The 27098-nt window shown below is 60.8% G+C and overlaps 1 protein-coding gene across 3 annotated transcripts; it reads left to right on the top strand.

The window, feature by feature from the left end:
• The first annotated feature begins 1280 nt into the window (after window positions 1-1280).
• Window positions 1281-25083, top strand: NCLN (nicalin). 3 transcript variants are annotated; one of them, XR_009209915.1, is made up of 16 exons: window positions 1282-1588; window positions 7913-8103; window positions 8659-8803; window positions 11521-11615; window positions 14010-14090; window positions 16854-16957; window positions 19071-19159; window positions 19320-19459; window positions 19815-19993; window positions 21185-21272; window positions 21374-21412; window positions 21484-21647; window positions 22713-22766; window positions 22906-22984; window positions 23137-24402; window positions 24742-25083. XR_009209915.1 is itself a non-coding variant. In XM_032178957.2 (15 exons), exons 1-15 carry the CDS (start codon window positions 1405-1407, stop codon window positions 23194-23196), a joined length of 1689 nt encoding a protein of 562 aa, XP_032034848.1. In that variant the 5' UTR covers window positions 1281-1404; the 3' UTR covers window positions 23197-25083. The 3 variants fall into 3 exon arrangements, 2 of the variants coding, with proteins under 2 accessions (XP_032034848.1, XP_032034847.1); XM_032178957.2 differs by having other exon boundaries at window positions 1281-1588; window positions 21487-21647; window positions 23137-25083; XM_032178956.2 differs by having other exon boundaries at window positions 23137-25083.
• Window positions 25084-27098: the final 2015 nt, after the last annotated feature.

The raw sequence follows: 27098 nt of genomic DNA, 5'->3' as shown, positions 1-27098 counted from the left end.
TCCAGCCGGGCGCGGTAGCTCACACCTGTAATTTACAGCTACTTGGGAGGCTGAGGCACAGGAATTGCTTGAACCCGGGAGGCGGAGGTTGCAGTGGGCTGAGATCAAGCCACTGCACTCCAGCGTAGGTGACAGAGACTACATCTCAAAAATAAATAAATAAATAAATAAACAAACAGAATTCTCACATGCTGCTGGCAGGCCGAATGCTTGATTCTTTATCATTACATCTGAGGAAACAGACTCTGAGAGGTGAAGCGACTTGCCCAAAGCCACACAGCTGGGAAATGGAGGAGTTGGGATTTGAGCCCAGGCTCTTAATCAGCACAAATGCCACTTCTCACTTGGGACAGAAAGGAAGCCCTGACTCCTTAGGCAGCTGTACGGAGCCTGGGATGATAATGTGCTGAGAGCCAGGGCTGCTGTCTGCTGCACCCTGGGGCTCAGTCTCCCCATCTGTACAAAGGGACGTTCCTTAGGTACCTCCAGCCCTGAGACACTGGGTTTTAACTTTCCATTTCTGATGAACAACAAATACTTTTTTAGTATAAGTATGCCCCAAATATGAATAAAGATAAACATAAATACCTGCCACCGACCCCTGCACAAACCGCAGGCTCCAGACTACAAGTCCCACAACCCACTGCGGCCTCCCTTAGGAACGGACTATCATGACTTTTTATTTTTCATTCATTCATTCAAAAATGGTATAGGCCACCCGCCATGCGCCAGGTCTTGTGCTAGATGCCGGGGATACATCATATGCACAAGACAGACAAAAGCCTTTGCCCTCGTGGAGTTTGACATCTACATCCTTGGGAGTTTTAAGTGATTTTTTTTTTTCCTCAGCAATTTCTGCCAGGACGACTACAGTTCCCGTGACCCTTTGTGTGTTTGACGGGACTACAACTCCCAGAAGACCTAGCGCGCCAGAGAGGCACTTCCTTTTTTCTTTAGCCCCACCTTCCTTCCAGGTCGCAAGGTCACGTCCTGTTCCCACCTTTCGCCCCTCACTCCAGCTCCCCCAACGCCAAAGACAAGCTTAAGAAAGTGATATCGCGAAATAGTTTTTTAAAGCATTTAATTGCATTTTATGACTTGGAGTTTATGTGAAACCTCAACGGTATTAGCCGAACAGCGTGCCGCACCTCCGGGAGTCCCAGAGTGAGCCTACAACTCCCACGGGGCTCCGCGAGCGCCGGACGGACTACAATTCCCGACAGGCAGCGCGGCTGGCGGGGCGGTTCGCGGCGGTGCCCACAGGACCTCAGGGCGAGTGCGGGCTGCCCGGCGCGGCGCCCGCAGGACCCCGGCGGCTACCCATGCCTAGGTGAGTCCGCGGGAGCCGCCGCCGCCGCCGTCCCGTCCCGTTTGCCGCCCCGCGCGGCCCCGCCGCCGGCCAGGATGCTGGAGGAAGCGGGCGAGGTGCTGGAGAACATGCTGAAGGCGTCTTGTCTGCCGCTTGGCTTCATCGTCTTCCTGCCCGCCGTGCTGCTGCTGGTGGCGCCGCCGCTGCCCGCCGCCGACGCCGCGCACGAGTTCACCGTGTACCGCATGCAGCAGTACGACCTGCAGGGCCAGCCCTACGGTGCGTGTCCCTGGCCCACCCTCGGGGCTCCCCGGGCTCCCCGGCCACGCCACTCCGGCCCGGCCAGCCCCAGGCCGATCCCTAGCTCCGGCCTGGGCTGCCCGACCCATGCTCAGGCCCCAGGCGAGGCAGAGCCCTGCGGCCCTGGACCCCCGGGCGCCCTGGAACCCCGGCTTTCCTTTGCCTAGCGCCCAGGGACCCCCCGCGCTCGCTCCCACAGCCCCCGGCCCCTGCCTAGGCCTCTGTTCCCCGGAACCCATGGCCGGGCCAAGCGTCCCGCGCCCCTGGAGCCCTAAGTCCCCTCTCTCCTGTCCCCAGCTGGGCCGACGTCTGCCTGCCTTGCCGAGTTTCTCCCTCCTGGGCCCCCTCCGCCCCCTAGGCTTCCCGGTCCGGGCTCACTTGAGCAGACGCTCCCGTCCTGACCTCCAGCTCCCAGGGCCCTGTTCTGGAGACCATCTGGTTGGTCTCTGGATCCACTGGGTCACGTCCGTGTTCCCAGGCCTCCCGCCTTTAGCTGACTGCGTTTGGAGTTAAAGGTCCCCGCACTGATTTCTGCCAGGCTGAGCCACCCCACGCGGTGGTCCAGCATTCCCCACCCCCTCCCACGGCCCTGGGTGCCAAGTGCATTTTGTCCAGTGCCCAAATTCAACCCCCCGCCGGATTTTCTCGCTCTAGTCACCGGCCCGCACGTCAAGGGCCCATTTGTCCCCAAGCCCCTGACGCTCTCTGGTCCCAGTTCGTGAGTCATATTTCAGAATCTGGTAGCCCAGCTTCCCTGGCCTCCTCCCACGTCCGCAGTTCAGTCCACTCGCCTGGGGTTCCGTTTGACCCCCTTTCTGTCCCGCCTTTGATGCATACCCACGCCCTCAGCTCAGCCTCCTCACCTCCACTTCCCAGAACCCCACTTGTTCCATCTTTCTAGGATTTCCTCATCCCCTTCCAAATTCGCACCCACTTGCCCTTGGATTCTGCGTCTCCCACTCAACAGCCCCGCCCCCTCCCGTCGTGGCCCTGACCCCAGTGTCCAGACCATTCCACATCCCCTTTTCTTTTCTTGGCTATGGCTGTCCCTGGCATTCCAGAACCTTCTGGTCCCTGGTTTTTCTTCTTTTCAGCCTGGTCCCTCAGGTCCCTGGAAGTCAAGGCCTGGCCTCCCCTGTGAAGGAGTCCCGTCCACATGTTCTGTCGGCCCCCTTAGTTCTGAGCCTGGATTCTCTTGGACTGGTCCCTCTCGTCACATCTCAGGCTCAGTCTGAGGTGCGGGGACCCCCAGCGTCTGCCAGCCCTTGGGGAGCCCATCTCTGGAGATGGAACCAGACTTTGGCCTCAGGTCCCATTTTGCCCCAGAGTTACGATTTTTTTTGCTTAGAGCCATTGTTGTCAACCCAGGGGACGCTGGGTGATGTCTGGGGACATTGTGGTTGTCACGACCATGGGTGCTCCTGGCATGGAGTGGGTGGAGGCCAGGGATGCCACTCAATTCCCTGTAGTGCCCAGGACGGCCCCACCCCAGAGAATGATCCGGCCCTAATGTACACAGTGTCCAGGGGAAGCGCCCTGGGGCCAGAGTGGTGGTGTAAACCCAAGGCCCAGGCCCTGGAGGGTGGGAGTAGAAGGCCAGGGGCTCCTAATGCAGTGACCGCGTTTTCCGTGCTGCTTGGGATTTTCCCCGGGGAAGGGTCCTGACGGGCACCATCCTGTAGAACCGCCTCCATCTTTGCTACCTGGCACAGGAGCCACCAGCCACACGAGGCTGCCGAGCCCCCAAAACGCGGCCTGGGCAACTGAGGGGCAGGATTTTCAGTGCTGCTTAAGCGTAATAAACCCAAGTAGCCACGCGTGGCTGCGGCTCTCTTAGCGGCTTCCGTGAGGTTTCCAGGGCAGTCTGCACCCCAAAGACCCCACTCCTAGAGCTCGAGATACCCTGTTTGTCCAGGCCCTTCTGAGGCCCTGTTCACACTCCTGGCATCTCCTGTCTGGGCCTCCAGCTCACCTGGCCTCCCTCCAGCCCCCCGGGCAGGTGTGGTCTGGTGGCTGCTACACTGTCCCTGGGTGGGTGTGGGCCCCGTTTCCCTCCCTGCGAGCCCACCCAGAGAATGCATGTTGGCTGTTGAGTGAGCAGGTGTCCCCCCGTTCCCCAGCCGGACGGATGCCCTCTCCGGCCTCCTAGAGTCCCTCCCAGTTTCCTTGTGGGGCCTCCTGTTCTCCGCAGCCTCCTGACATTCACCCCATTGTCCTTCCCCGATTCCCTCGGCCCCTTTTTGGTGGCGCCTCTCTCCCTTTCCCCTGCAGTCCTTTCTTTCCTCGCTTCTCTGGGGCCTTTGCCCACAATCCTGGGTTTTCTTCTGAGTCTTCTTTTCACTGGCCTCCTCCCCTGTACCCTCCTCCCTGGCCCCCAGCTTTTCTTTCTCCTAGTGAGGAAGCTGGGCCCAGCTTTCCCTGTATCTGGCATTTTCCCAGCTGGTCCGTGGGCTCCCGGGGTGAGCGGAGGAGACCATGGGGCAGCCGCCCTGCCTCAGCCTCTGTGCTCCTCATCTGCGCCCTGGAAAGCACAGTCCAGCTCTCGCAGGGTAGGCGAGGCCCGGCCAGCACACCCCTCTGTGTTGCTCTGAGAGACTGGTGGTGGTTTGGGCCAGAGCCCTGCCGAGGACAGGCCCTTGAGAAGCCCCAGTGTGCTGCCTTTGAGGCCACCCTCCACCACCATCTTCCCAGTGTGCTTTCACCCCCGGGCCCACCACCCGGAGGAGCTGCAACCCTTACTCGCTGGGATGTCCTTTCCCAACTTCCTTCCTGCTGCTGTTGAGAGATGCAGGGCGGGGCGGTGCCCTTTGTGTTTGGGTGTGATCTGGGTCTCATTGGCCAGGTGCACAGCGCCCCTCTCCTGGGAGTGGACTCTGGCCCTGCTGGGTGAAGGCTTTCTCCGCTCGGCGGCCGTTCACAGCAGGTGGGGCTCATTGAGCTTATGGCCCATGGGAGGTGGGAACCTTAGCACCCCTTGGAGTGCCCAGCTCCCAGGACCCGTCAAGTCCATCAGACTTGCCAAAACTCCTTCATCTGGGAGCCAGCTAACTGCAGCCTGTAGGTCACGTCTGGCCTTCTGCCTATCGTTGTTAATAAAGTTTTATCGGTGCGCGGTCATGCCCATCCATTGGCATCTTGTCTCTGGCTGCTTTCATGCAGAAACAGCTGAGCGCAGTGGTAGTGCCAGAGCCCTATGGCCCGGGGGGGGAAAGGTTGGCTGTCTGGCCCTCGACAGATAGACAGGTGCCCAGGCCACTGTTCAGGTCCGGTCCTGTCACGCCAACTGGTGACTTCACTCAGGATGCCCGGTGCCCTCCATGGCATCCACGACAAGTGGCCTCTGCTCATTCAGACGTAGGTCTGAGGGAGTTGGTGCTGGTTTTGCCTCCGCAGAGGGCTGTGTCCGCACTAGCTTGTGGCCACCCGGCCCGACCCTGGCCCTCGAGGGAGGCTGGTGCCACCCAAGGCCATCTGTGCTCCTGGGGAGATGGGCCTTGGCCACAGAGAGCCCTTGCCATTGGGCCCCAAGCAAGCGGGGGTGGAATCCGGAGGGCAGCATGGCCTTGGCTGGTGCTGACGCGAGGCGGGGCTCTGATGGGCGTGGCTCCGATGGGCGGGGCTTTCAGGGAGCTCTGGGTGCTGGCGTCCACCCTGTTCCTCTGACTTGCCACTGCTCCTTCCCTTCTTCGGCCTCGCTCGCTCCCTATCCCGCCTTCAGGAGCTCGAGGCCCGGAGAACAGGGGTGCCTGCCAGTGGGCCTCATCTCCCAACCCCAAAGGGGTGGCATTCGAGTCACCCCTGGGAGGCCAGGGCATGTGGGGACAGGTGGGGTGCAGGGGAGAGGTGCTCCCAGCACTGCAGGAGCGCCAAGGACTCCCTCGAGGTCTTTGCTGCCACCTCCCTGAGGGGCCTCCCAAGGGAAGAGGAAAGGCCCCAGCAGGCCTGGTGACGTCAGGCTCTGAGAGGGGAACAGGGGTGAGGCTGCTGGGCCTGGGGCGCGTGGCCCCCTGTGGCTCCTCCATCCCAGGCCTCAGAGCTGGTTCTCTGTGCCCACCTCCTTGTGCTGCACCCGAGACCCTGCCCATTCCCACCTGGGACCTGTGTCCCTTCTGTGTCCCGCCTGTCGCCCCCATGCACCCAGCTCAGCCCATCGGACACCCCGTTGGAGCAGGCTGCTTCCCTCCTGCCGCTTCCCAGACAGCGCATTGCTGGACACAGAGCTGGGGACTCATGCACGCCCCTGGCCCCAAGCCGGAGGCTCAGCGCAGGCCCTGGGAAGAGCTGCGTCTGTGGGTAGATGAGAGAATGAGGGTCCCCAGCATCCAGCATCCACCTTCAGAGCGGGGCCGGCTCCCACGGGGACGCTGGAGTCGGCCCTGGGCATCGTGATTTTGAGTGCTTCTGCACGGGTGTCACACGGGAGGCCCCGGGGCCTGCCCCCGGCCCCCCTGCATCAGGTCTGCAGCCGGCCCCCCGAGTCAGGCCCGCCCCCGGCCCCCCTGCGTCAGATCAGCACTCGGCCCCCCTGCGTCAGGTCTGCACCCGGCCCCCCTGCGTCAGGTCTGCACCCGGCCCCCCTGCGTCAGGTCTGCACCCGGCCCCCCTGCGTCAGGTCTGCACCCGGCCCCCCTGAGTCAGGCCCGCCCCCGGCCCCCCTGCGTCAGGCCCGCCCCCGGCCCCCCTGAGTCAGGTCAGCACCCGGCCCATCTGCGTCAGGTCTGCTTGCGTGCTTTACGTGGCATCCTGTTGGCTTGTGTGGTGCTGAGATGTTTTAGATCATTGCTTGTCTTTTAACATTTGGGTGATGTGACGTCAGAATCGGGATTTCCAGCTTCTGGTGCGATCCACTGAGGTCCGCATCCCCAGCTGAATGCGGGTGGCCCTTTTAGAGGGGCCGGCGCTCTCCAGGGTCCTTCCAGGGCCACTGAGGTGGCCATCGCGGTGCGTGGCGGGCAGCAGGTAGATCGTCGCGGTGCTGAGACTTGCAGAGGTGAAGTGGCAGGAAGTGGGGGGTGCATGTGCAGCTCAATTGCACAGAGCAGGGACCCCTGGGCTGCGTCTTGTTGGGTGGAGGACGTTTTGCTGAGAGAGGAGGGAAGAGCAGTCCCAGGAAGCAAACGGCAGCAGCGAAACCAGGAGCCCTGGCGAGTTTCCAGAGCGGTGACCGTGGGGAGCACCACCGCAGAAATAAATAAGCTGGTGAGGGAGCGACAGCCCCAGGCTCTCAGCGACGGCCCTGGCCTTCCGGGGAAGACCCCGCCTCGCCCCAGAGACACCATAGCCCAAGCTGCTGAGCCTCCTGCCGCCCCAGCCCCTGGATTTGTAGAAAGCTTACATGTCCAAGGCGCGGTAGGGTGGTCCTAGAGCAGGCGAGCCTGAGGGGCGCTCCATGCTGGTCTCATGGCTCAACACAGGGGCTTAACCTGGGGCCCATGAACAGGCTTCAGGGGAGCAGTCCCCAGCTGGGACCCCCTGTAATAGGAGTTGAATCCAGCCTGTCCTTGGCCTATTTAAGAGTTTTGTTGGCACACAGTCCCACCTGTTGGCTTACCTGTTGTATATGGCTGCAGGCACCCTGCAGTTTTAGAGCTGAGAGGGCGAGACACAGACCGGAAATACTCACTCTCTGGTCTGTTGCAGAAGAGGTTTGCTGAGCTGTGGTCTAGGATCCTGTGTAGACTTCGGTGTGAGGGTGGGAAGTGTAGGTTTCTCCCGGGAGAAGGGGCTCTGCTCTCATTAGAAAGGGACCAGGCACGGAGGCTCACGCCTGAAATCCCTGAACTTTGGGAGGCCGAGGCGGGCGGATCACCTGAGGTCAGGAGTTCGAGACCAGCCTGACCAACAGGCAAAACCCCCTCTCTACTAAAAATACAAAAGTGAGCCGGGTGTGCTGGCAGGCGCCTGTAATCCCAGCTACTCAGGAGGCTGAGGCAGGAGAGTCGATTGAACCCGGGAGATGGAGACTGCAGTGAGTCGAGATTGTACTGCTACACTCCGGCCTGGGTGACAGAGTGAGACCCTGTCTCAGAAACCAAACCAAAAAAACGAAGATTCTCAAGAGGTCTGAGACCCAAGGTTAACGTGGCACTGAGCCCGTGGGCATGGGCCCAGCACGCGTTCATGGCCCCCGTGACCCGGTGTGCAGGGGGTAGGCTGGGGGGACCCTGGGAGCTTCTCGAATCGGTGGTCTTCCAGGTTCTGGGCTGGGGCTGGGGCTGCTGAGTGGGTCTGTGGCCTGGATCTGTCCCCTCCCATCGGCCTGGCCACCCGCCGAGGCTCACGACCCCGCCCCTGTGCCCACAGGCACGCGGAATGCAGTGCTGAACACGGAGGCGCGCACCATGGCGGCCGAGGTGCTGAGCCGCCGCTGCGTGCTCATGCGGCTACTGGACTTCTCCTACGAGCAGTACCAGAAGGCCCTGCGGCAGTCGGCGGGCGCCGTGGTCATCATCCTGCCCAGGGCCATGGCCGCCGTGCCCCAGGACGTCGTCCGGGTGAGCGTCTGCCCTGCCCCGCCTGGCTTGGGTCCAGAGCTGGGGTGGGAGCTGGAGGCAACTGTGTGACCCTAGGCAGGTCACTTCGCCTCTCTGAGCCCTTTGGAAAGTAGGATGGACTGTTCCTCTGCTCCATTGATCTCCAAGGGGCAGTTCTGTCTTCAGAGGACGCTGGGTGATGACTGGAGGTGTTCAGGGAGGGCCGCTCCTGGCATGGAGTGGACGGAGGCCAGGGATGCTGCTCAGCACCCTGCAGTGCCCAGGACGGCCCCACCCCAGAGAGTGATCTGGCCCCAGGGTCCACAGGGCTGCTCAGGAGACCCTGCCTTGAGTGAAGAAGACCTGGTAGAATCCAGCAGACGCCCTGGGTGGAGATACTTTTGCAGATGAGAAGGGGCGGGTGGGATGGGGGGATGCCCTGGTTTTCTGTGAGTGCCCCATGGTTCATGCCGCCCTCTGAGGGCCTGCCTGCCCTCCAGGGACAGTCACTGGCCCCCTGCTACCTTGCTACCCCCACCAGGCCAGCAGCCCCCTAAGTGTGCGTTTGCTCCACAGCAATTCATGGAGATCGAGCCCGAGATGCTGGCCATGGAGACCATCGTCCCCGTGTACTTTGCCGTGGAGGACGAGGCCCTGCTTTCCATCTACGAGCAGACCCAGGCCGCCTCCACCTCCCAAGGCTCTGCTTCTGCTGCTGAAGGTGGGCTCTGGGCTGCAGGGACGGGGGCCATGGGCGTGGGGAGGTGTCCCCGTCCGGAGGGCTGCGGTCACCCTGGGCTGTTTCTGCCCTCAGCGTGTGGCTTCCCTTCGCCGGGGTTAACAGTAGGGGTTCCTGGGCCCTGCATGGACCTGCTGCGTCACCACCTCCGGGCTGGGACCTGGGACTCTGCATTTTTGCAGCCACCTGTCCCCCACCCAGCTGCTCTGTGCACACGAAAGACTAGAACCACGGATTCAGGGGGAGCCTTTCGCATCCTCAGGGGCTCGGGGTTTATGAAACACACGGGCATCTGTTCAGTTCTCTACCTGCCGAGGACATTCTCAGCATCACATCTCGAGTGGGCGGTGTGGGCGTGTCGGCAGTATTCTTACGGAGAAGGGGCACATGCCTTTCTTTCCTCCAGCCCCGTGAACGGGGGCCTTGGCAGCGAGCTCGGAGCAGGAGCCCAGAGCTCTGTGGCGGCACCTGTGGTGGGGACAGATGGGAGTGGCTGCTGTGGAGAGTGAGGAGAAAGAGGAACTGGAGAAGGCAGCTGAGGGCCCTACCCGGGGCCGTCGTCAGCTACTGGGGGAGCAGGCTGAGAAGGGAGGCCAGAGCACAGGGCCGCGGAGAACGGCGCAACAGGCAGGTGTTTACCGGCCCAGCCCCAGCAAAAACAGTTTGGTGCTGTGGTTTCAAGCTATGATAAAGGAGGCCAAGGCAGGTGGATCACCTGAGGTCAGGAGTTCAAGACCAGCCTGGCCAACCTGGCGAAACCCTGTGTCTACTAAAAAAATACAAAAGGTTAGCTGGGCGTGGTGGCAGTCACCTGTAATTCCAGCAACTTGGGAGGCTGAGGCAGGAGAATCGCTTGAACCCAGAAGGCGGGTTGTGGTGAGCTGAGATCATGCCATTGCACTCCAGCCTGGGCAACAAGAGCAAAAGTCCGTCTCAAAAAAAAAAAAGGTTCGTCCTACACAGCCAGATCAGTGGAATTCTAGATCCAGAGTTGGCTAACACCGGCTCAGGGGCCGCCTGTTTTTGTTGATAAAGTTTTATTGGCACTGGGCCACGTTCATTTATGCACAGTCTGCGGTGGCTTTCCCAGCAGCAGAACTGAGTTGCTGTGGCTGCAACAGAGACCATCCAGCCTGCAAAGCCGAAGGTGTTATCTGATCCTTTGCAGAAAACGTTCCCAACCCCTGGTCTAGATTAAAAGTCTTGACAATGGCCGTTTTTGTTGTGGCAATAGAAGAGTATGGTCTGCAAATACCTAAGTATTCAGTTAGAGAAGAAGGAAAGAGGAGTCAGCTTCTTCTTCTTCTTTTTTTTTTTTTTTTTTTGAGACGGAATCTCACTCTGTTGCCCAGGCTAGAGTGCAGTGGCGCAATCTTAGCTCACTGCAACCTGAATGAGGAATCTTCTACTTGGTGGAGTATTATGCAGCTGGTAAAAATGATGTTGAGGGCTGGGCATGGTGGCTCACACCTGTTGTCCCAGCACTTATGAGGCAGGAGGATCGATTGAGGGCCAGGAGTCCAAGATTAGCCTGGGCAATATAGCAAGACCCCTGTCTCTACAGAAAATTTAAAAAAGCCAGGTGTGGTGCTGCATGCCTGTAGTCCCAGCTGCTCAGGAGGCTGAGGTGGGAAGATCACTTGAACCTGGGAGGCGGGTGTTGCAGTGAGCCGAGATCGTGCCATTGCACTCCAGCCCCGGTGACAGTGCGATACTCTGACTTGAAAAAAAAAAATGACAGAGAGTTCCCAGGAGCATGCTTCCCCCAGTGATCATATCTTATCTTTTTTTTTTTTTGAGACAGAGTCTCGCTCTGTCTCCCAGGCTGAAGTGCAGTGGCGCAATCTCAGCTCACTGCAAGCTCTGCCTCCCGGGTTCACGCCATTCTCCTGCCTAACCCTCCAGAGTAGCTGGAACTACAGGCACCCGCCACCGCGCCCGGGTAATTTTTTGTATTTTTAGTAGAGAGGGGGTTTCACCATGTTAGCCAGGATGGTCTCGATCTCCTGACCTCGTGATCCGCCTGCCTTGGCCTCCCAAAGTGCTGGGATTACAGGTGTGAGCCACCACGCCCGGCCAGTCATATGTTACATACCCATGACAATTGTGTTTTCATTTTTCTTTTATTTATTTATTTTTTGTTATCTCTTATTTTATTTCAAAAAACTGTATTTTTAGGCCAGGTGTCTCAGCACTTTGGGAGGCTGAGACAGGAGGATCGCTTGATCCTGGGAGGTATAGGCTGCGGTGAGCCATGATTGCATCACTGTACTCTGGCCTGGGTGACAGCATGAGACCCTGTCTCAAATAAAAAAAAAAGAAATTGTGTTTTTAAAATGCTCTAAAGCAAGGAAGTGCAGACTCAAAGTTGTGTGAACTCACAGGCGTTTTCGGGCAGGCCCTGGCCCTAAGTCCCTAAGTGAACAGCTGTTATTGAGCCCCGGGAGGAAAGGATCAGAATGGCATAGAGGAGAAATTCCCCAGCAGAACCTTCCAGAAAGGAGATGTGAATAGTTTCGAGAGAAGGTTGTCCTAGGGGGAGCATGGGCATCACATGGTATCGAAATCTGCTGGACACGTCCCCACACCCGGCTGGTTGGCTCTGCCCGAGCCCCCAACCTGGGGTGTCGGTGCTGGGGACGCCTCCTGGCTGGGGCCCTGGCTGGGTCGAGGCTGACGCGCCCTCTCCCTGTCCCCAGTACTGCTGCGCACTGCCACTGCCAACGGCTTCCAGATGGTCACCAGCGGGGTACAGAGCAAGGCCGTGAGTGACTGGCTGATCGCCAGCGTGGAGGTGAGTGCTGCCTGCCCTGGAGCTGGCCCTGCATCCCCAGGGGTCCCTGCCATCCGCCTGGCTCCCCGGCTTAGCCATACTAGAGGGGAGCCTCTGATGGGAAACTGGGGTCAGATCGCCCCCCTGCCTGGCTGAAAACCTCCTGTGGCTCCGCTGGCAGCTGAAGGAACCCAAACTCCTTACGTGATGTGGGAGTCACTCTGTGGAGTGCCCAGGCCCCTGCCAGCCCCCGGCCCATCTCCTTCCTTCCATCGTGGGCCCCCACACACCAAGCCGCCTCCTCCCACCCCAGGGCCTTTGTACCGGCTGCGCCTCCCAGGAAGCCCCCTCCAGGCTGCAGCATCTCCAGCCCCCTCTCGTCACGTAACCTCACCCGTCAGCCCAGACACTGCATCCTCACAGACCCTTCTGAGCACCCCGGGGTATCAGCAGAGTCGAGAGAGGGTGGGGAGCTGCCAGTGCGGAAGTAGCCGCTCAGATCATTAAGGCAGATCCAGAGGGTGAAGCCTGCGTCGCTGCTGCTGCAGCACTGGCAGGGGCCTTAAAACCCGAGAAAGCACTGACTCCTCTAGCATTTCCCCACGGGACGGCGCCGGTGAGGGGCGCAGATGAGTCCACACAGATGAGGGGTTGTCTCGCTGTTGGGGGAGGCCTGAACAAGACGTGCTTGCTGTTTTAGGGACCCAGGCCTTGTTGGGGGGGGCCCGAGTGGAAAAGCACTGGCTTAGGCCGGGGTGGGGAAAGTGTCCTGGAGGCCCCGGCTCCCCATACACAGGCCTTGGCGGAGGAGCCCTGGGGTTTGTTGACGGCGCTGTTCTGTTTGTTCCTGTTGGATTGTGCTGTGGGTCCAGGAGGCGAGTCCTATTCCCAGCGCCAGTTAGTGCGCAGTGAGACCCGGTAGCCGGGCCTGCATCACTCCACAGTGGCACGGGCGCTGGGCTCCGGATCCCATGGGGCCGTGTGGACTCCCTTTCCCCTGGCTGTGCCCTTTTCTCCTGTGAGCAGAGCCCTCTTGGGAGCTGGGCTTTGAGTTCAGCCTTTGAAGGATCTCCAAGTGGAAAAGCATGTTGCAGAAACAGCAAGTAGATTCCCATGGCCAGACGGGGAGTCCCCAGGCCACAGCCGGCCCTCTGCCTGCTTTTGTAAATAAAAAGCTTGTTTTTATTTTTTGCTCGTTTTTGTTTTTTGAGACGAGTCTCTCTCTGTCACCGAGGCTGGAGTGCAGTGGCGTGATCTCTGCTAACTGCAACCTCTGCCTCCCAGGTTCAAGCGATTCTCCTGCCTCAGCCTCCTAAGTAGCTGGGATTACAGGTGCCCACCACCATGCCCAGTGAATTTTTGTATTTTTGGTAGAGACGGGGTTTCACCATGCTGGCCAGGCTGGTCTGGAACTCCTGACCTCAGGTGATCTGCCCACCTTGGCCTCCCAAAGTGCTGGGATTACAGGCGTGAGCCACCTCGCTGGGCTGTGTAAAGTTTTATGGCACACAGCCATGCTGATGCATGTGCAAACCGTCCATGGCAGTTTCTGAGTAGTCTTAACAGACACCATCTGGTCCCCAAGGCTGAAAATATCCCCTCTGGCCCTTTATGAAAGTCTCCTGGCCCCCGGGCTAGAGCGGAATCCCACTTTGGTGGGGTAAGAGGCAGGGAGGGGTGCATACAGACCCTGAAGGAACCCGAATGCCTGGCTGAGGGGCGCAGCCCTGTTCCCACAAACAGTTATCCTCCTGAGGGGCTGAACCCCATTCCTACAGTTATCCTCCTGAGGGGCTCAGCCCTATTCCTATAAAAACTTACCCTCCTGGCTGGGCATGGTGGCTTACGCCTGTAATCCCAGCACTTTGGGAGGCCGAGGTGGGCGGATTACGAGGTCTGGAGATGGAGACCATCCTGGCTAACATGATGAAACCCCATCTCTACTAAAAAGTACAAAAAATTAGCTGGGCGTGGTGGTGGGCATCTGTAGTCCCGGCTACTCTGGAGGCTGAGGCAGGAGAATGGCATGAACTTGGGAGGCAGAGGCTGCAGTGAGCCAAGATCATGCCACTGCACTCCAGCCTGGGTGATAGAGCGAGATTCCGTCTCAAAAAAAAAAAAAAAAAAAAGACACAAACAAAAAAAACTTATCCTCCTGCTCTCCCCAATTTTTAAAGATTTCAACCTGAGGGCCAGAGCAGGGCTGGGTCCCTGTTCCCGGCTCTACCTCCCTGGAGGAGCTCCCTGGGGCTCCCAGATTCAGAGGCCGGCACCTCCTGTGGTCCTTAGTGCTGAGGCCAATGCTGGCACCCAGCGGACGGGCCCCACGTGGCCCAGAGGGGAGGGGTCTCCAAGCCCCACACGGGTCACCTGCCCCAGGAGCAGCCAGGCCATTCCCCTGCTCTCTTTCCACAGGGGCGGCTGACGGGGCTGGGCGGAGAGGACCTTCCCACCATTGTCATCGTGGCCCATTACGACGCCTTTGGAGTGGCCCCCGTACGTATGTGTGTCCCCATCCCCCCCACCCCACAGGGCTTGGACCCTGGCTCCAGGCCAGTGCTGAGGCAAAGCGCCTGTAGGGGATGGCGGCCGGGGTCAGCGGTTCTCCCCGTGACGGCCTTTGCCCGTCATCCTGGTCCCCGCGAGGGCCTCAGGGTGGGTGTCGTAGGGCTGAAACAGGCCTGGCTCTTGCCCCGGGGTCCCAGGTCCCAGGGCACGGCGGTGTCTGAGTCAGGGGGTTTCCCGGGCCAGCCCCGGGTGCCATGGCTCCACATGAGGCCTCCTCGCGGCTGTGGTTTGTCCCAGCGAGAGGTCATGGAGCACGTAGCAGAGTCCGCGAAGGGAAAGGCGCATGCGGTGAGTTGGGGAGGCCAGTCCCGGCTTCCAGTCCCTCTCCCCGTGTGTCACATGGAACACACCTCATCCCCAGCAGTGAGCCCAAAGCACTGTCACCAGCGAGGCTCCCGGAGACCCAGCGCCTGGTTCCTATGGGGGCTGGTTCTGCAGCCCCTGCTGCCTGGCCCATGCTGGGATTCCAGACTCCAGAGGGAAGCAGGGCCCGTGGGTTAACCACGGTGTCTGCAGGAACAGCTTTGGCCCCAGAGCCCGTCCTGTCAGCGAGGGTCAGGGGCCCTTGTGCAGGTGCCTGGTCTCAGGCCTGCGGCACAAGCTTGGTTCCGCTCAGCATGGGCTGAGTGGGAGTGGGGTCGAGGGCATGCACCACGGTGTCAACCAGCACCCTGCCTCCTTTTTTTTTTTTTTTTTTTTTTCGTTGAGACAGAGTCTTGCCCTGTCCCCCAGGCTGGAGTGCAGTGGTGCAATCTCAGCTCACTGCAACCTCTGCCTCCTGGGTTTAAGCGATTCTCCTGCCTCAGTCTCCCGAGTAGCTGGGACTACAGGCACCCGCCACCACACCCGGCTAATTTTTTGTATTTTTAGTAGAGATGGGGTTTCACCACGTTAGCCAGGACGGTCTCGATCTCCTGACCTCATGATCCCCCCGCCTCAGCCTCCCAAAGTGCTCGGATTACAGGCGTGAGCCACCATGCCCAGCCCTGCCTCCTTTGAACACAGATCAGCTGAATCAGGCAGAGTGCAGAGGGTCAGGGCAGATCTTCTGCCTGGCTGAGTGCCGGAGCCCTTGGAGGGCCAGGCCCCCAGCCTTGAGAATGCCTGGTCCCGCTGGGCCCACACAAACTCAAGCTGCTCAGGGCAATGCCTCTTGAACTCCTGACCTCAGGTGATCCACCAGCCTCGGCCTCCTAACCTGCTGGGATTACAGCCATGAGCCACCGTACCCGCTGCCTTTTTCTGTCCTCATTGTCCCCTATGAAGCTTTTTTTGTTTTAAATTTATTTTATTTATTTATGTATTTTTTTTTTTTTTGAGACGGAGTCTCGCTCTGTCACCAGGCTGGAGTGTAGTGGCACGATCTGGGCTCACTACAATCTTCGCCTCCCGGGTTCACGCCATTCTCCTGCCTCAACCTCCAGAGTAGCTGGGACTACAGGCGCGTGCCACCACACCTGGCTCATTTTTTGTATTTTTAGTAGAGATGGGGTTTCACCACGTTGGCCAGGATGGTCTCGAACTCCAGACCTTGTGATCCACCTGCCTCGGCCTCCCAAAGTGCCGAGATTACAGGCGTGAGCCACCGAGCCCGGCCAAATTTATTTTTTGAGATAATGATAGAACATAAAGTTCACCATTTTAGAGCGTACGGGTGGGTTTTAGTACATCCAAAGTTGTATGGTCTCCACCTCTAATTCCAGAACATTCCATCACCCCAAAAAGCAGCCCCACCCCATCAGCTGTCACTCCTAGTCCCCTCCCCAGCGTCGGAACCCCAGCATGTGTGCATCCATCCCAGTGCCTATGGACTGGCCTGTTGGCCTGTTGGCCTGTTGGACGTGTCCTATGAACAGATCCTAACACTGTGAACAAAGCCTTTTGGATCTGGCTTCTCTCACTGAGGAGAGTGTTTATTGTCCCCCTGAATTCAGTACCACTGAGGTCCCCTTTATATGCTGTGGCTTTGGGACAGTCCCAAACCACTGCAATGTCCAAGAAGCAGTGTGGCCTTGTTGAGAATGCTGCTTTAGATCAAAAGGTGCATCCAAGGGCGGGAAAGGCATGTGGTCAGGCTGTGCAGGTTCCCCACGGCCGGGGCTCGAGGGTAGAAGGGCTGGTCTACCCTGCACAAAGACCAGGGCTGGACAGATGCCCTCGGTGAGCGAATCTGGCCCGGCCCTGGGCTCCAAATTCTGCATGTAGCTTCTCCCGAGCGCGGGCCGAGCCGAGGTGGACGAGGAGAGTCCTGGGCTTGGTGGGGCCCTGCAGACCCCAGGCCATCAGTTGGGGCTTGAATACAGGAGGGGAGTGATCGCAGCTGCCCACTGGACATGGCAGAGGGGCTGGGGGACAGCACAGAGATGACCGCGGCTGCTGTGGGCAGAGGTCATGGGGCTACGGGACTGGGGCGGGGGTGACCTAGAGATGACTGCGGCTGCTGTGGGCAGAGGTCATGGGGTGTGGGAGCCGGGCGGGGGTGACCTAGAGATGACCGCGGCTGCTGTGGGCAGTGAGGTCGTGGGGGTGACCTAGAGATGACCGCGGCTGCTGTGGGCAGTGAGGTCGTGGGGCTGCGGGAGCCGGGCAGGGGGTGACCGAGAGATGAACGTGGCTGCTGTGGGCAGTGAGGTCGTGGGGTGCGGGAGCTGGGCAGGGGTGACCGTGGCCTTGCCTCTCCCGTCCCTGTAGTGGCTGTCGCTGGGCGCGGACTCCAACGGGAGCGGCGTCTCCGTGCTGCTGGAGCTGGCACGCCTCTTCTCCCGGCTCTACACCTACAAGCGCACGCACGCCGCGTGAGTGCCGGGGGTGGGCAGGGGGATGGGGGCGCGGGGGCCACACTGCCGGACAGCGCTGCCCACTGGACGCCTCTGCACATGTTTCTCTGGAGCCTCCTGGCCACGAAGTGGGCCTGAACCCAGGAGTTGGGGCGCCTTGTTTATGGAGGGCTAAGGTGAGCCCTCGCAGGCTCTGTCTCTTGGAGTCCCACGGGGCCCGGCTGCTCCTTGCCCCAGGAGCCTGCTGGGAGTGCTGTCAGCTGCAAGTGTGAGAGACGCCCGGCTAAGGGCCCTGGAACTAGGGGATCCTCTCAGCCCTCTGCAGTCAGGGACGGATTTTTCGCTGGGGCGGGGCCATCCTGGGCACTGCAGGGTGCTGAGCAGCATCCCTGCCCCACCCACTCCATGCCAGGAACACCGCATAGTCATGAAAGCCACAGGTGCCCTCAGACATCGCCCACTGTCCGCTGGGGGCAGAAGCACCGCTGGTTGAGACCCCCCGGGGTTGGGGGACTCCACGGGCCCCCGAGAGACTGTGTCCCGTGATCGTCTGCCCCGCTGAGGTCCCAGGAGGCTGCCCACACTGAAATCCACACCCTGAGTAGGAGGGGAGAGAGGAGGTGATCCCAGGAGCTGGGGTCCCCCTGGTTTATCCCGTCTACCCTGTCGGGAGTTTATCCTGGTGTCTGATGTGAGCAGGGCAGACTTGATTTTTCCCCAGATGATGAATGCAGGCTTCATCCCCGTGGCCCTGTGGACGTCTTTTGTGCATGACTCTGTCCTGGGTGCCACCCACTCCATGCCAGGAGCACCCCCAGACGTAGCAACCATGGATGTCTCTGGACATGACTGTGTCTCCTGTGCAGGGTGGGTAGAATCACCTTCGGGTGAGGCCCTGGCCTGGTCACCTGCTCCTGAGACTGTTCTGCTGCAGTCATTGTGTCAGTGGCTCAGAGAGGCCAGGGCCACTGTGGCTGAGACGTTTCTCAGCCTTCTGACAGTCACAAGGTGCTGGGAGTCACATCCAGGTTCAGGCAGGAACTTGGACTCTAACTCCTGGCCTCAAGCGATCCTCCTGCCTCAGCCTCCTAAAGCACTAGGATTACAGGTGTGAGCCACCATGTCCAGCCAAAACTTTTTTTTAAGCTGCAGAACCTCTTCCCGCAGCCCCCCACTGATGCCTGTTGAGAAGCTCATGCTGTCAAAAACGTGTGAAGGGGGCTGGTTTCTGCCAGGCCCGAGGGCTTCTTGGCAGCTGGGCAGAGGTTGGGTTTCTGGGGCAGTGGGGAACTGGGTTGGAGAGAGTCTGGGGCAGATGTGGGAAGATGGGGGTAGGGGGCGTGCTGAGCAGTTTCCTTCTTTGATCCTGGTGACCCTTCTAATAGCCCAGGCTGTGTTCCATTAGAATTCTTGGCCTGGCCGGGTGGCTCATGCCTATAATCCCAGCGCTTTGGAAGCCCGAGGCGGGTGGATCACCTGTCAGGAGTTCGAGACCAGCCTGACTGTTGAAACCCTGTCTCTACTAAAAATACAAAATTAGCCAGGTGTGGTGCTGCCTGCCTGTAATCCCAGCTACTTGGGAGGCTCAGGCAGGATAATTGCTTGAACCCGGGAGGCAGAGGTTGCAGTGAGTCAAGATTGCACCGTTGCACTCCAACCTGGGCACAAAGAGCAAAACTCCGTCCCAAAAGAAAAAAAAAAGAATTCTTCTTCTTTAAGTGAATAGACTTTATTTTGTTGATCTCCTGGTGTCTGTTGCCTGGTTGGTCACCCTGGTTCCTCCTGGGCTCAGAGAAGCCTCTAGAGCTGGGGTCTAATGTGGGGTGGCCCTGTTGCCTGGAGACACTGAGCGATTTGCAGTTGTCATTGGGGGAAGCTCCCGGTATGGGGTGGGTGAGGCCAGGGATGCCGCTCAGCACCCTGAAGTGCCCAGGACAACCTCACCTCAGAGAACCATCCGGCCCCAGTGTCCACAGGGCTGAGGGGTCATGCACCGCCCTAACGGGCTGGTCAGGATTTCCTACTTTGGGGAGACCTTCATACCCCTCTTGGGGGACCTGTGACCTGGCCCGGTCCCTCCTCCACCCCAGGCACTTGCCTGTCAAAGCTAACACCAGGTCTTGCCTCCCAGGTACAACCTCCTGTTCTTTGCTTCTGGAGGAGGCAAGTTTAACTACCAGGGAACCAAGCGCTGGCTGGAAGACAACCTGGACCACACAGGTGAGCGGCACCAGGTGGGGGTGGGGGTGCCGCGGTGGTGGTGCCGTGGGGAGGCACGGAGGGCCAGGGGTTGCCGTGGGGGCAGCCAGGAGGCACAGAGGGAGGGGCTGGGGTCCACTTCCCGGTCCCCGCCCCCACTCCAGCTTTCGATGCGCTGCAGACTCCAGCCTGCTTCAGGACAACGTGGCCTTCGTGCTGTGCCTGGACACCGTGGGCCGGGGCAGCAGCCTGCACCTGCACGTGTCCAAGCCGCCCCGGGAGGGCACCCTACAGCACGCCTTCCTGCGGGAGCTGGAGACGGTGGGTGCCCCTTTCACGGGTGGGTCTGGGCCTCTGCGGAGCACACGCATCGGGGCCTGGTTGGGGCATCCTATGCTGGGGTGTCCTTGCTCTCCGCCCCTCAGGCTCTGAGGGGCACACTGGGGCTGGGGTCGGGCTTGGGTGTCCTGTCCCAGGGTGTCCCCTCGTCCCTCCTTACCCAGCGCTCACCCGCCCACCGGGGCTCTAGCAGGCCTTAGGGGGACCCCGGGGGCAGGTGGATTTCTCCTCATTTTGCACCCTCGGGGGTTCTGGGAGGCCCTTGGAGCATCTGGGGAGTGGGCCGGCGTGGCCGCCATCCCCACCCACCCTCTGCTGATGGCGCTTCCGGCTGCAGGTGGCCGCGCACCAGTTCCCCGAGGTACGGTTCTCCATGGTGCACAAGCGGATCAACCTGGCGGAGGACGTGCTGGCCTGGGAGCACGAGCGCTTCGCCATCCGCCGGCTGCCCGCCTTCACGCTGTCCCACCTGGAGAGCCACCGTGACGGCCAGCGCAGCAGCATCATGGACGTGCGGTGAGCACGGCAGCGCCTGCCCGGCCCCTGCTAGGGCTTTCCTGAGGGCTGAGCCACAGGTCGCAACTTCAGGGGCCATGAGAGCCTGGAGGGAGCGGCCCACACACACAGGCTGCCGGGAAGGGGCTGGTGCGTGGCCAAGGCCGGCTGCACGGTCAGGCCGTTGGCAAGCTCCTCCTTACCGGGGCTAGGGAGGGCGAGGCCAGCAGCCTGGGGTCGTGGCCCCATATAGGACCCCCAGACCCCGTCACCTGTTGAGTTAGGAGCAAGCAGCTCCTGCCTCTGGGCCTCTTCAGGGCCTTCCCACAGCGTGAAAGTCCTGCCTGGCCCCGGCCACCGTCTCGGGGAGCCTGACCCCCCACCACACCCCGGCCCTTCCTTGCCCCGCCTCCCTCTGGGGCACTGTGTCGCTGGCTTCCTGCGTCCTCTGACCCTGTGTCTTGCCCGTCTCTCTGCCGTCATGTGAATCCCTGGGCAGGCTTTTGTGGAGTCTGGAACGGTCTGGCCACCCCAGGCACACTCCCGGCCAGTCCTGGCGCCAGCAGATGGGCGCCGTCTCCTCCGCCAGCGCCCGCAGGCCCGGCATAGACCCTTCCCGTTCATCCGCTCTGCTCTGCGGTCACTGGGCCCTCAGGAGTGGTTTGAGCTCAGCCATCGGAGGCCTGCAGAAGCCAGTGGCGGGAGGGAGGGGCACATCCCTGGGTAATCACAGTCCTGGAAAGGATGGAGGTGGCGGTCGCCCACCAGCCAGGAAAGATTGCCGGGAAATGACAGTGGGCGCACGGCTGTCCCAACTGTGCTGAGCTCTCTCAAGACCACCAGGGGTCAGCCCAGGAGGGCCACCTGGGATGTGTAGAGGGTCCCAGAATGGATTCTTCCACCAGGACGGAATAGTCCAGTTTAAATTCTGGAAGAGCAGAAAACCGAGTCAGTAGGAACCCAGGCCTCAGGGCGCGAGCCTCACCTGTGCATAGGGACGGGTCGGGGCGAGGGGCCTGGAGGTGGGGGGCCCCCAGTGAACCTGCGTCTACATGTCAGCCAAGTAGTTAAAGCTAAGCTTAAATTTTTTTTTTTTTTTTTAAAGACAGAGTCTCACTGTCTCCTAGGCTGGAGTGCTGGGATTACAAGTGTGAGAGCTACCTTGCCCGGCCCCAAGTCCACATTTTAAAACTTTGTTTTTGAATCGTGAAGGTCCCGGGTGGATTCTAAGACCCTGACCCGTAACACGAGGATCATCGCGGAGGCCCTGACTCGAGTCATCTACAATCTGACTGAGAAGGTGATCCCTGAGCCCTCGGTGCCACCAGCCCCAGCCCCGGCCCCAGCCCCAGCCCCGCTGCAGGGGCCTGGATTCAGGGCCATCCCCTCCTCTCTCCGCAGGGGACGCCCCCAGACATGCCAGTGTTCACGGAGCAGATGGTAAGGGGGCCAGGCCAGTGGGTGGGCAGGTGGGCGGGGCCAGGCCATGACTGCCGCCGCCGTCCCTACAGCAGATCCAGCAGGAGCAGCTGGACTCGGTGATGGACTGGCTCACCAACCAGCCCCGGGCCGCGCAGCTGGTGGACAAGGACAGCACCTTCCTGAGCACGCTGGAGCACCACCTGAGCCGCTACCTGAAGGACGTCAAGCAGCACCACGTCAAGGCCGACAAGCGGTGAGGCTGGGGCTCCGCGCTGGCCCCATTCAGTCTGGGGCTGAGGGGGACCTCCCCCTACTGCATCTCCCACCCCCTCACCCCTGGGGGATGCCAGGTGGAGCAAATACAGAGGATGGGACGAGGGCCGGGCGTGGTGGCTACACCTGCAATCTCACTTTGGGAGGCCGAGGCAGGTGGATCACTTGAGGTCAGAAGTTCGAGACCAGACTGGCCAACATGGTGAACCCTCATCTCTACTAAAAATACAAAAATTAGGTGGATGTGGTGGGGGGCATCTGTAATCCCAGCTACTTAGGAGGCTGGGATGGAAGGATTGCTTGAACCCAGGAGTTGGAGACCAACTTGGGCAACATAGCAAGACCCCATCTCTACAAACTTTTTAAAGTTTTTATTTATTTATTTGTCTTTGAGACGGAGTCTCGCTCTGTCACCCAGGCTGGAGTGCAGTGGCGTGATCTTATCTCACTACAACCTTCATCTCCTGGCTTCAAGTGATTCTTGGACCTCGGTCTCCTGAGTAACTGGGATTACAGGCACCCGCCACCATGCCCGGCTGATTTGTTTTCATTTTTAGTAGAGATGGGGTTTCACCATGTTGGCCAAGTTGCTCTCGAACTCTTGACTTCAAGTGATCCGCCTGCCTCAGCCTCCCGAAGTGCTGAGATTGCAGGTGTGAGCCACCACTCCCAGTCTCCATCTCTATAAACCCTTTTTTAAGAATTAGCTGGGTGTAGGCCGGGCGCGGTGGCTCACGCTTGTAATCCCAGCACTTTGGGAGGCCGAGGTGGGCGGATCACGAGGTCAGGAGATCGAGACCACAGTGAAACCCCGTCTCTACTAAAAATACAAAAAATTAGCCGGGCGTGGTGGCGGGCGCCTGTAGTCCCAGCTACTCGGAGAGGCTGAGGCAGGAGAATGGCGTGAACCCGGGAGGCGGAGCTTGCAGTGAGCCGAGATTGCGCCACTGCACTCCAGCCTGGGCGACAGAGCGAGACTCCGTCTCAAAAAAAAAAAGAATTAGCTGGATGTAGTGGTGCCCCTGAGAAAGTGCTCTCTCCCCAGGGACCCAGAGTTTGTCTTCTATGACCAGCTGAAGCAAGTGATGAATGCGTACAGGTGAGAGGCGGCCAGCGGGACCTGGAACCCTTCACCCGCTACGGGTTACAGCCGAGGGGACCGCGGCCCACGGGGGTCTAGGGGGCCACGTCGCTGGCCCGCACCATCCTCGACCGCAGGGACCCTGTTTTCTCCGCAGAGTCAAGCCAGCCGTCTTTGACCTGCTCCTGGCTGTTGGCATTGCTGCCTACCTCGGCATGGCCTACGTGGCTGTCCAGGTGAGCAGGCTCAGGTGGGGCAGGAGCCGCCCGCCAGGAGGAGCTGGGCTGGGCATCTCCGAGTGCATCCTGGCCCGTGGCTCAGCCTAGAGTCACATGGCCTGGGGCTCCGGCCCTGCCCACATCCTCACTCCCTCCTGCTGTGTCCCCAGCACTTCAGCCTCCTCTACAAGACCGTCCAGAGGCTGCTCGTGAAGGCCAAGACACAGTGACACAGCCACCCCCACAGCCAGAGCCCCCGCCGCTCCCCAGTCCCTGGGGCCGAGCACGAGTGAGTGGACGCTGCCCCGCCCCGGGCGGCCCTGCGGGGACAGGGGCCCTCTCCCTCCCCGGCGGTGGTCGAAACACTGAATTACAGAGCTTTTCTCTGTTGCTTTCCAAGACTGGGGGGGATTCTTTCTTTTTTTCCTTGTCTTCGAACTTCCTTGGAGGAGAGCTTGGGAGACGTCTCGGGGCCAGGCTACGGACTTGCAGACGAGGCCCCCAGTCCTGGGAGCCAGCCGCCCTCGGTCTGGTGTAAGCACACATGCACGATTAAAGAGGAGACGCCGGGACCCCCTGCCCGATCGCGCGCAGCCTCCGCCCACCGCCACCTGCCGCAAGGGGCCTGGACCGCAGGCCCGCCCTGCTCCCCTCTCCGCGTCTGTCCTCGGACGTCCCCTCCCGCTCCCCAATGGTGGCGTGGACATGGTTATTTATCTCTGCTCCCTCTTGCCTGGAGGAGGGCAGTGCCAGCCCTGGGGTTCCGGGATTCCAGCCCCAGTGGAGCCGTTTGTCCCCCATGTGGTCTCACTGACCTGTTCCCCCCAACAGTGGGCTCGGGGAGCTGCACCACCCAGCCTTCCCCTTCTCCGACTGCAGGGTCTGACGTCATCATTGACAGCCTCTGCTTCGTGGGGGGCTGGCAGGGCCCTGCCTCCCCAACCCCCGACCCACTGCACACCCCCGTTCCCCCACGCTCCTCTCCTCCCAGCCCATCCCTCCAGCCCCTGTGCCTCCGTGGCCCCAGCCCGGCTCCCAGGGCCCTCACCTGCTTGGCCCTGGCCCAGCTGCCTGCCCTGAGTCCTGAGCCAGCGCCTGGCGTTTCCTGGGCTCGGTACTGGGCCCCCAGGCCATCCAGGCTTTGCCACAGCCAGTCGGTCCTCCCTGGGGAACTGGGTGCAGGTGGAGGACGGAGGCAGAAGGTGGCCCGGTGAGGCCTCGAGGCTCCTCCCCTCACTCCCCGCCCTGGGCCTCAGCTTCCTCATCTGTAGAAAGGGTGTGTTTGGGGTGGGGGCATCAGGTGAGAACATTTGCTGGGAAGGAGACGACTTGGGGCATGGCCTCTGGGGCCACCCTTCCTGGAACTCGGAGAGAAAGGTCCGGGCCCCTGGGAAGCCTTGGACAGAACCCTCCACCCCGCAGACCAGGCGCCGTGTGTGAGTGTGGGAGGGAAGGAGGCCCGCATTGAGCTCAGGGAGACCCCGGTGTGTCCGTTCTTTAGCAATATAACCTACCCAGTGTGTGCCGAGCAGGCTTGGTGGGGAAGGGACTTGAGCTGGGCAAGTCCTGGCCTGGCACCCACAGCCGTCTCCCTTCCGTGGCCCAGGGAGGTGTTTGCTGTCCGAGGGACCTGGGCCGGCCCATGGGAGCCTGGGGTTCTGTCCGGATAGGACCAGGGGGTCTCACTTTGGCCACCAGTTCTTCGGCCAGCACCTCTGCCCTCCAGAACCTGCAGCCTGGAGGGGTGAGGGGACAACCACCCCTCTTTCCTCCAGGTTGGCAGGGGACCCTCTTCTCCCCAGTCTGCCCTGTGGGTTGCCCTCCTCCTCCAGAGACTTGCCCAAGGGCCCATCACCGCTGGCCTCTGGGCACTTGTGCTGAGACTCTGGGACCCAAGCAGCTGCCACCTTGTCACCATGAGAGAATTTGGGGAGTGCTTGCGTGCTAGCCAGCAGGCTCCTGTCTGGGTGCCACCGGGCCAGCGTTTTGGAGGGAGCTGCCTTCCTTCCTTCCTGGACAGGTCGTCAGGATGGGTCACTGACCGACCGTCTGGGGCTCAGGCTGGCGTGGGATGCAGCCGGCCGGTGAAAAAATAAAGCCATAATGAATGATCGCCACCAGCGCGTGGTCTGGGGGCTGTGAGAATTGGATTGTGACAACTGTTGGGGGTTCGTGTTCCTCCAGGGGATGACGGGGCAGGGCTGTGTGGAGAGTGCGTCACTGACTTGCCCTCTGCTGGAGTGAGGCTCCAGCCTGTTGTGGGCCAGGCCTGTGCCCAAGGCTGCTGGGCTGTGCGGGAGAGGAGGGCCTGTGTGCAGGGTCTTGTGGGTGATGGGTGGACCTGTTTCCTGGGCCACCATCACAAAGCACCACCAACTATGGGGCTCAGAACACCAGAAGTCCACCCTCAGTGTCTCCGAAGCCCCAAGTCCAAAGTCAGGGTGTGGGCAGGGCCCCCAGGGCGGGTCCTTCCTGCCTCTCCTCCCAGCTTCTAGGGCTCCCGGCATCCTCAGCTTGTGGCCGCGTCCTTCCAGCCCCCGCCTGGTCTGTGTCTTCCCAGGACCTCCATCGCATTGGATCAGGGCCCATTTTGCTCCAGGAAGATGTTTCCCCTAACTAATGAGCTCTGCCAAGGTCCCATTTCCAACTGAGGCTAAAGGCTGAGGTTCTTTTGGACATGAATCTGGGAGGACTCTGCAACCCTGGACGGCGGGCAGTAGGCTGTGTGAAGTCGGCTTCCAACCCCAACCCCAGGTTCAGAGAGGTCCCAGCAGGGCACTGTACTCGGCTAGCTTTGGTTTACTGAGAGCCTACACAGCAGGTGCAGAACTAGGGTTGGTCCCTCCTGGTCAGAAGCCCTGGGGACCCTCCCAGGTTCTGCCCGGTGCCCAGGCCCCTTCCTGGCCTGCCCAGTTGTCGGACTCAGTAAACGCTGGTGGAGCTGCCATGTGTCCCTGGCCTGAGATCCGTGCTCTCGGGGAAGGAGGAGAGGCAGAGATGTGCCGGTGAGAAGATGAAGCAGGGAGCGGTGGGGGCGTGGGGAGGCCGGGGCAGCTGAGGAAGTGGCCCCGAGGGAGGCAGTATCCTGCGGACTGTGGCTGGAAGGGACGGTGCCTGAGCTGCGACCCGAATGATGAGGCAGCCGGGGTGAAACCTGGAGGAGGAGATTCCAAGCGGAGGCACAGCCCACCTGCGCAAAGGCCCTGGTGCAGGACGCCTGGCGTGTTGGAGGAACAGCAGGAAGGCCTGTGTGGCTCGAGCAGAGGAAGTGAGGGTAGGGAGGGGACAGGGCAGGTTGTGCAGGGCCTGGTGGGCCAGGGGGAGGACTTGGGCTTTGACCCCGAGGCAGGTGGGAGCCATGGAGGGTTGCAGGCAGAAGAGCCACAGGCCCTGACTCAGGTGCTCCCGGGCGCCCTCTGACGGCTGCTGCAGGGAGGACAGATGGGTGGCGAGGGTTTAGCCTAGGACCGGGTAGAGGTGACTGGGCTGGTGCAGGTGGACGATGCTGGGGCTGGGCCAGGTGGAGGCAGAGAAAGGTGGGCTCATCCTGTTCCCCCTCCACCGCTGTGTTCCTGGAGTGCAGAGGAGGGACTACAGAGATGCTTCCAGAACCAGTGTGTGGCCTGGACGGAGACCTGGACTGCCGGGGGCTTCCTGAGCAAGACCCACATCCCCGCAGTCAAAGCTGCCTCTTCTCAGACCAGGGAACTTCAGAAACCGGCAGGGGCCCCACCGCCCCCACCAGGGTCCTCTAGGAATCGGTGACAGAGCCTCAAACCCGGCACGGGGTCTCTGCTTCCCCAAAGCATGTGGCAGGAGAAGCTTGTTCAGGAGGGAGGGGAGGGATGGGATGGACCCAGAGCCAAAGGCAGGCAGGGCAGGGTTGCAGGAAAAGAAGAGGCTCACCTGACCCCGGAGCATGGGGCCGCTGGCCACTGGGGTTGGAATGGTGGGGGCAGTACTTACCTGACCCCGGAGCATGGGGCCGCTGGCCACTGGGGTTGGAATGGTGGGGGCAGTACTTGGGCTTCCCTGGGCGGCGGGCGGAGGCCAGGCTCGGCCCCCACATGCTGCATGGCTCTGGGGCATGGGGGCTGTGCCTTCCTGGACCAAATTTTACCAGTTCAGGGGG

This window comes from Hylobates moloch, unplaced genomic scaffold, assembly GCF_009828535.3.
Source record: "Hylobates moloch isolate HMO894 unplaced genomic scaffold, HMol_V3 SCAFFOLD_15, whole genome shotgun sequence".
NCBI classification, from domain to species: domain Eukaryota; kingdom Metazoa; phylum Chordata; class Mammalia; order Primates; family Hylobatidae; genus Hylobates; species Hylobates moloch.
Note: the sequence above shows the minus strand (reverse complement) of the source record. Positions and strands in the feature narration are given on the sequence as shown.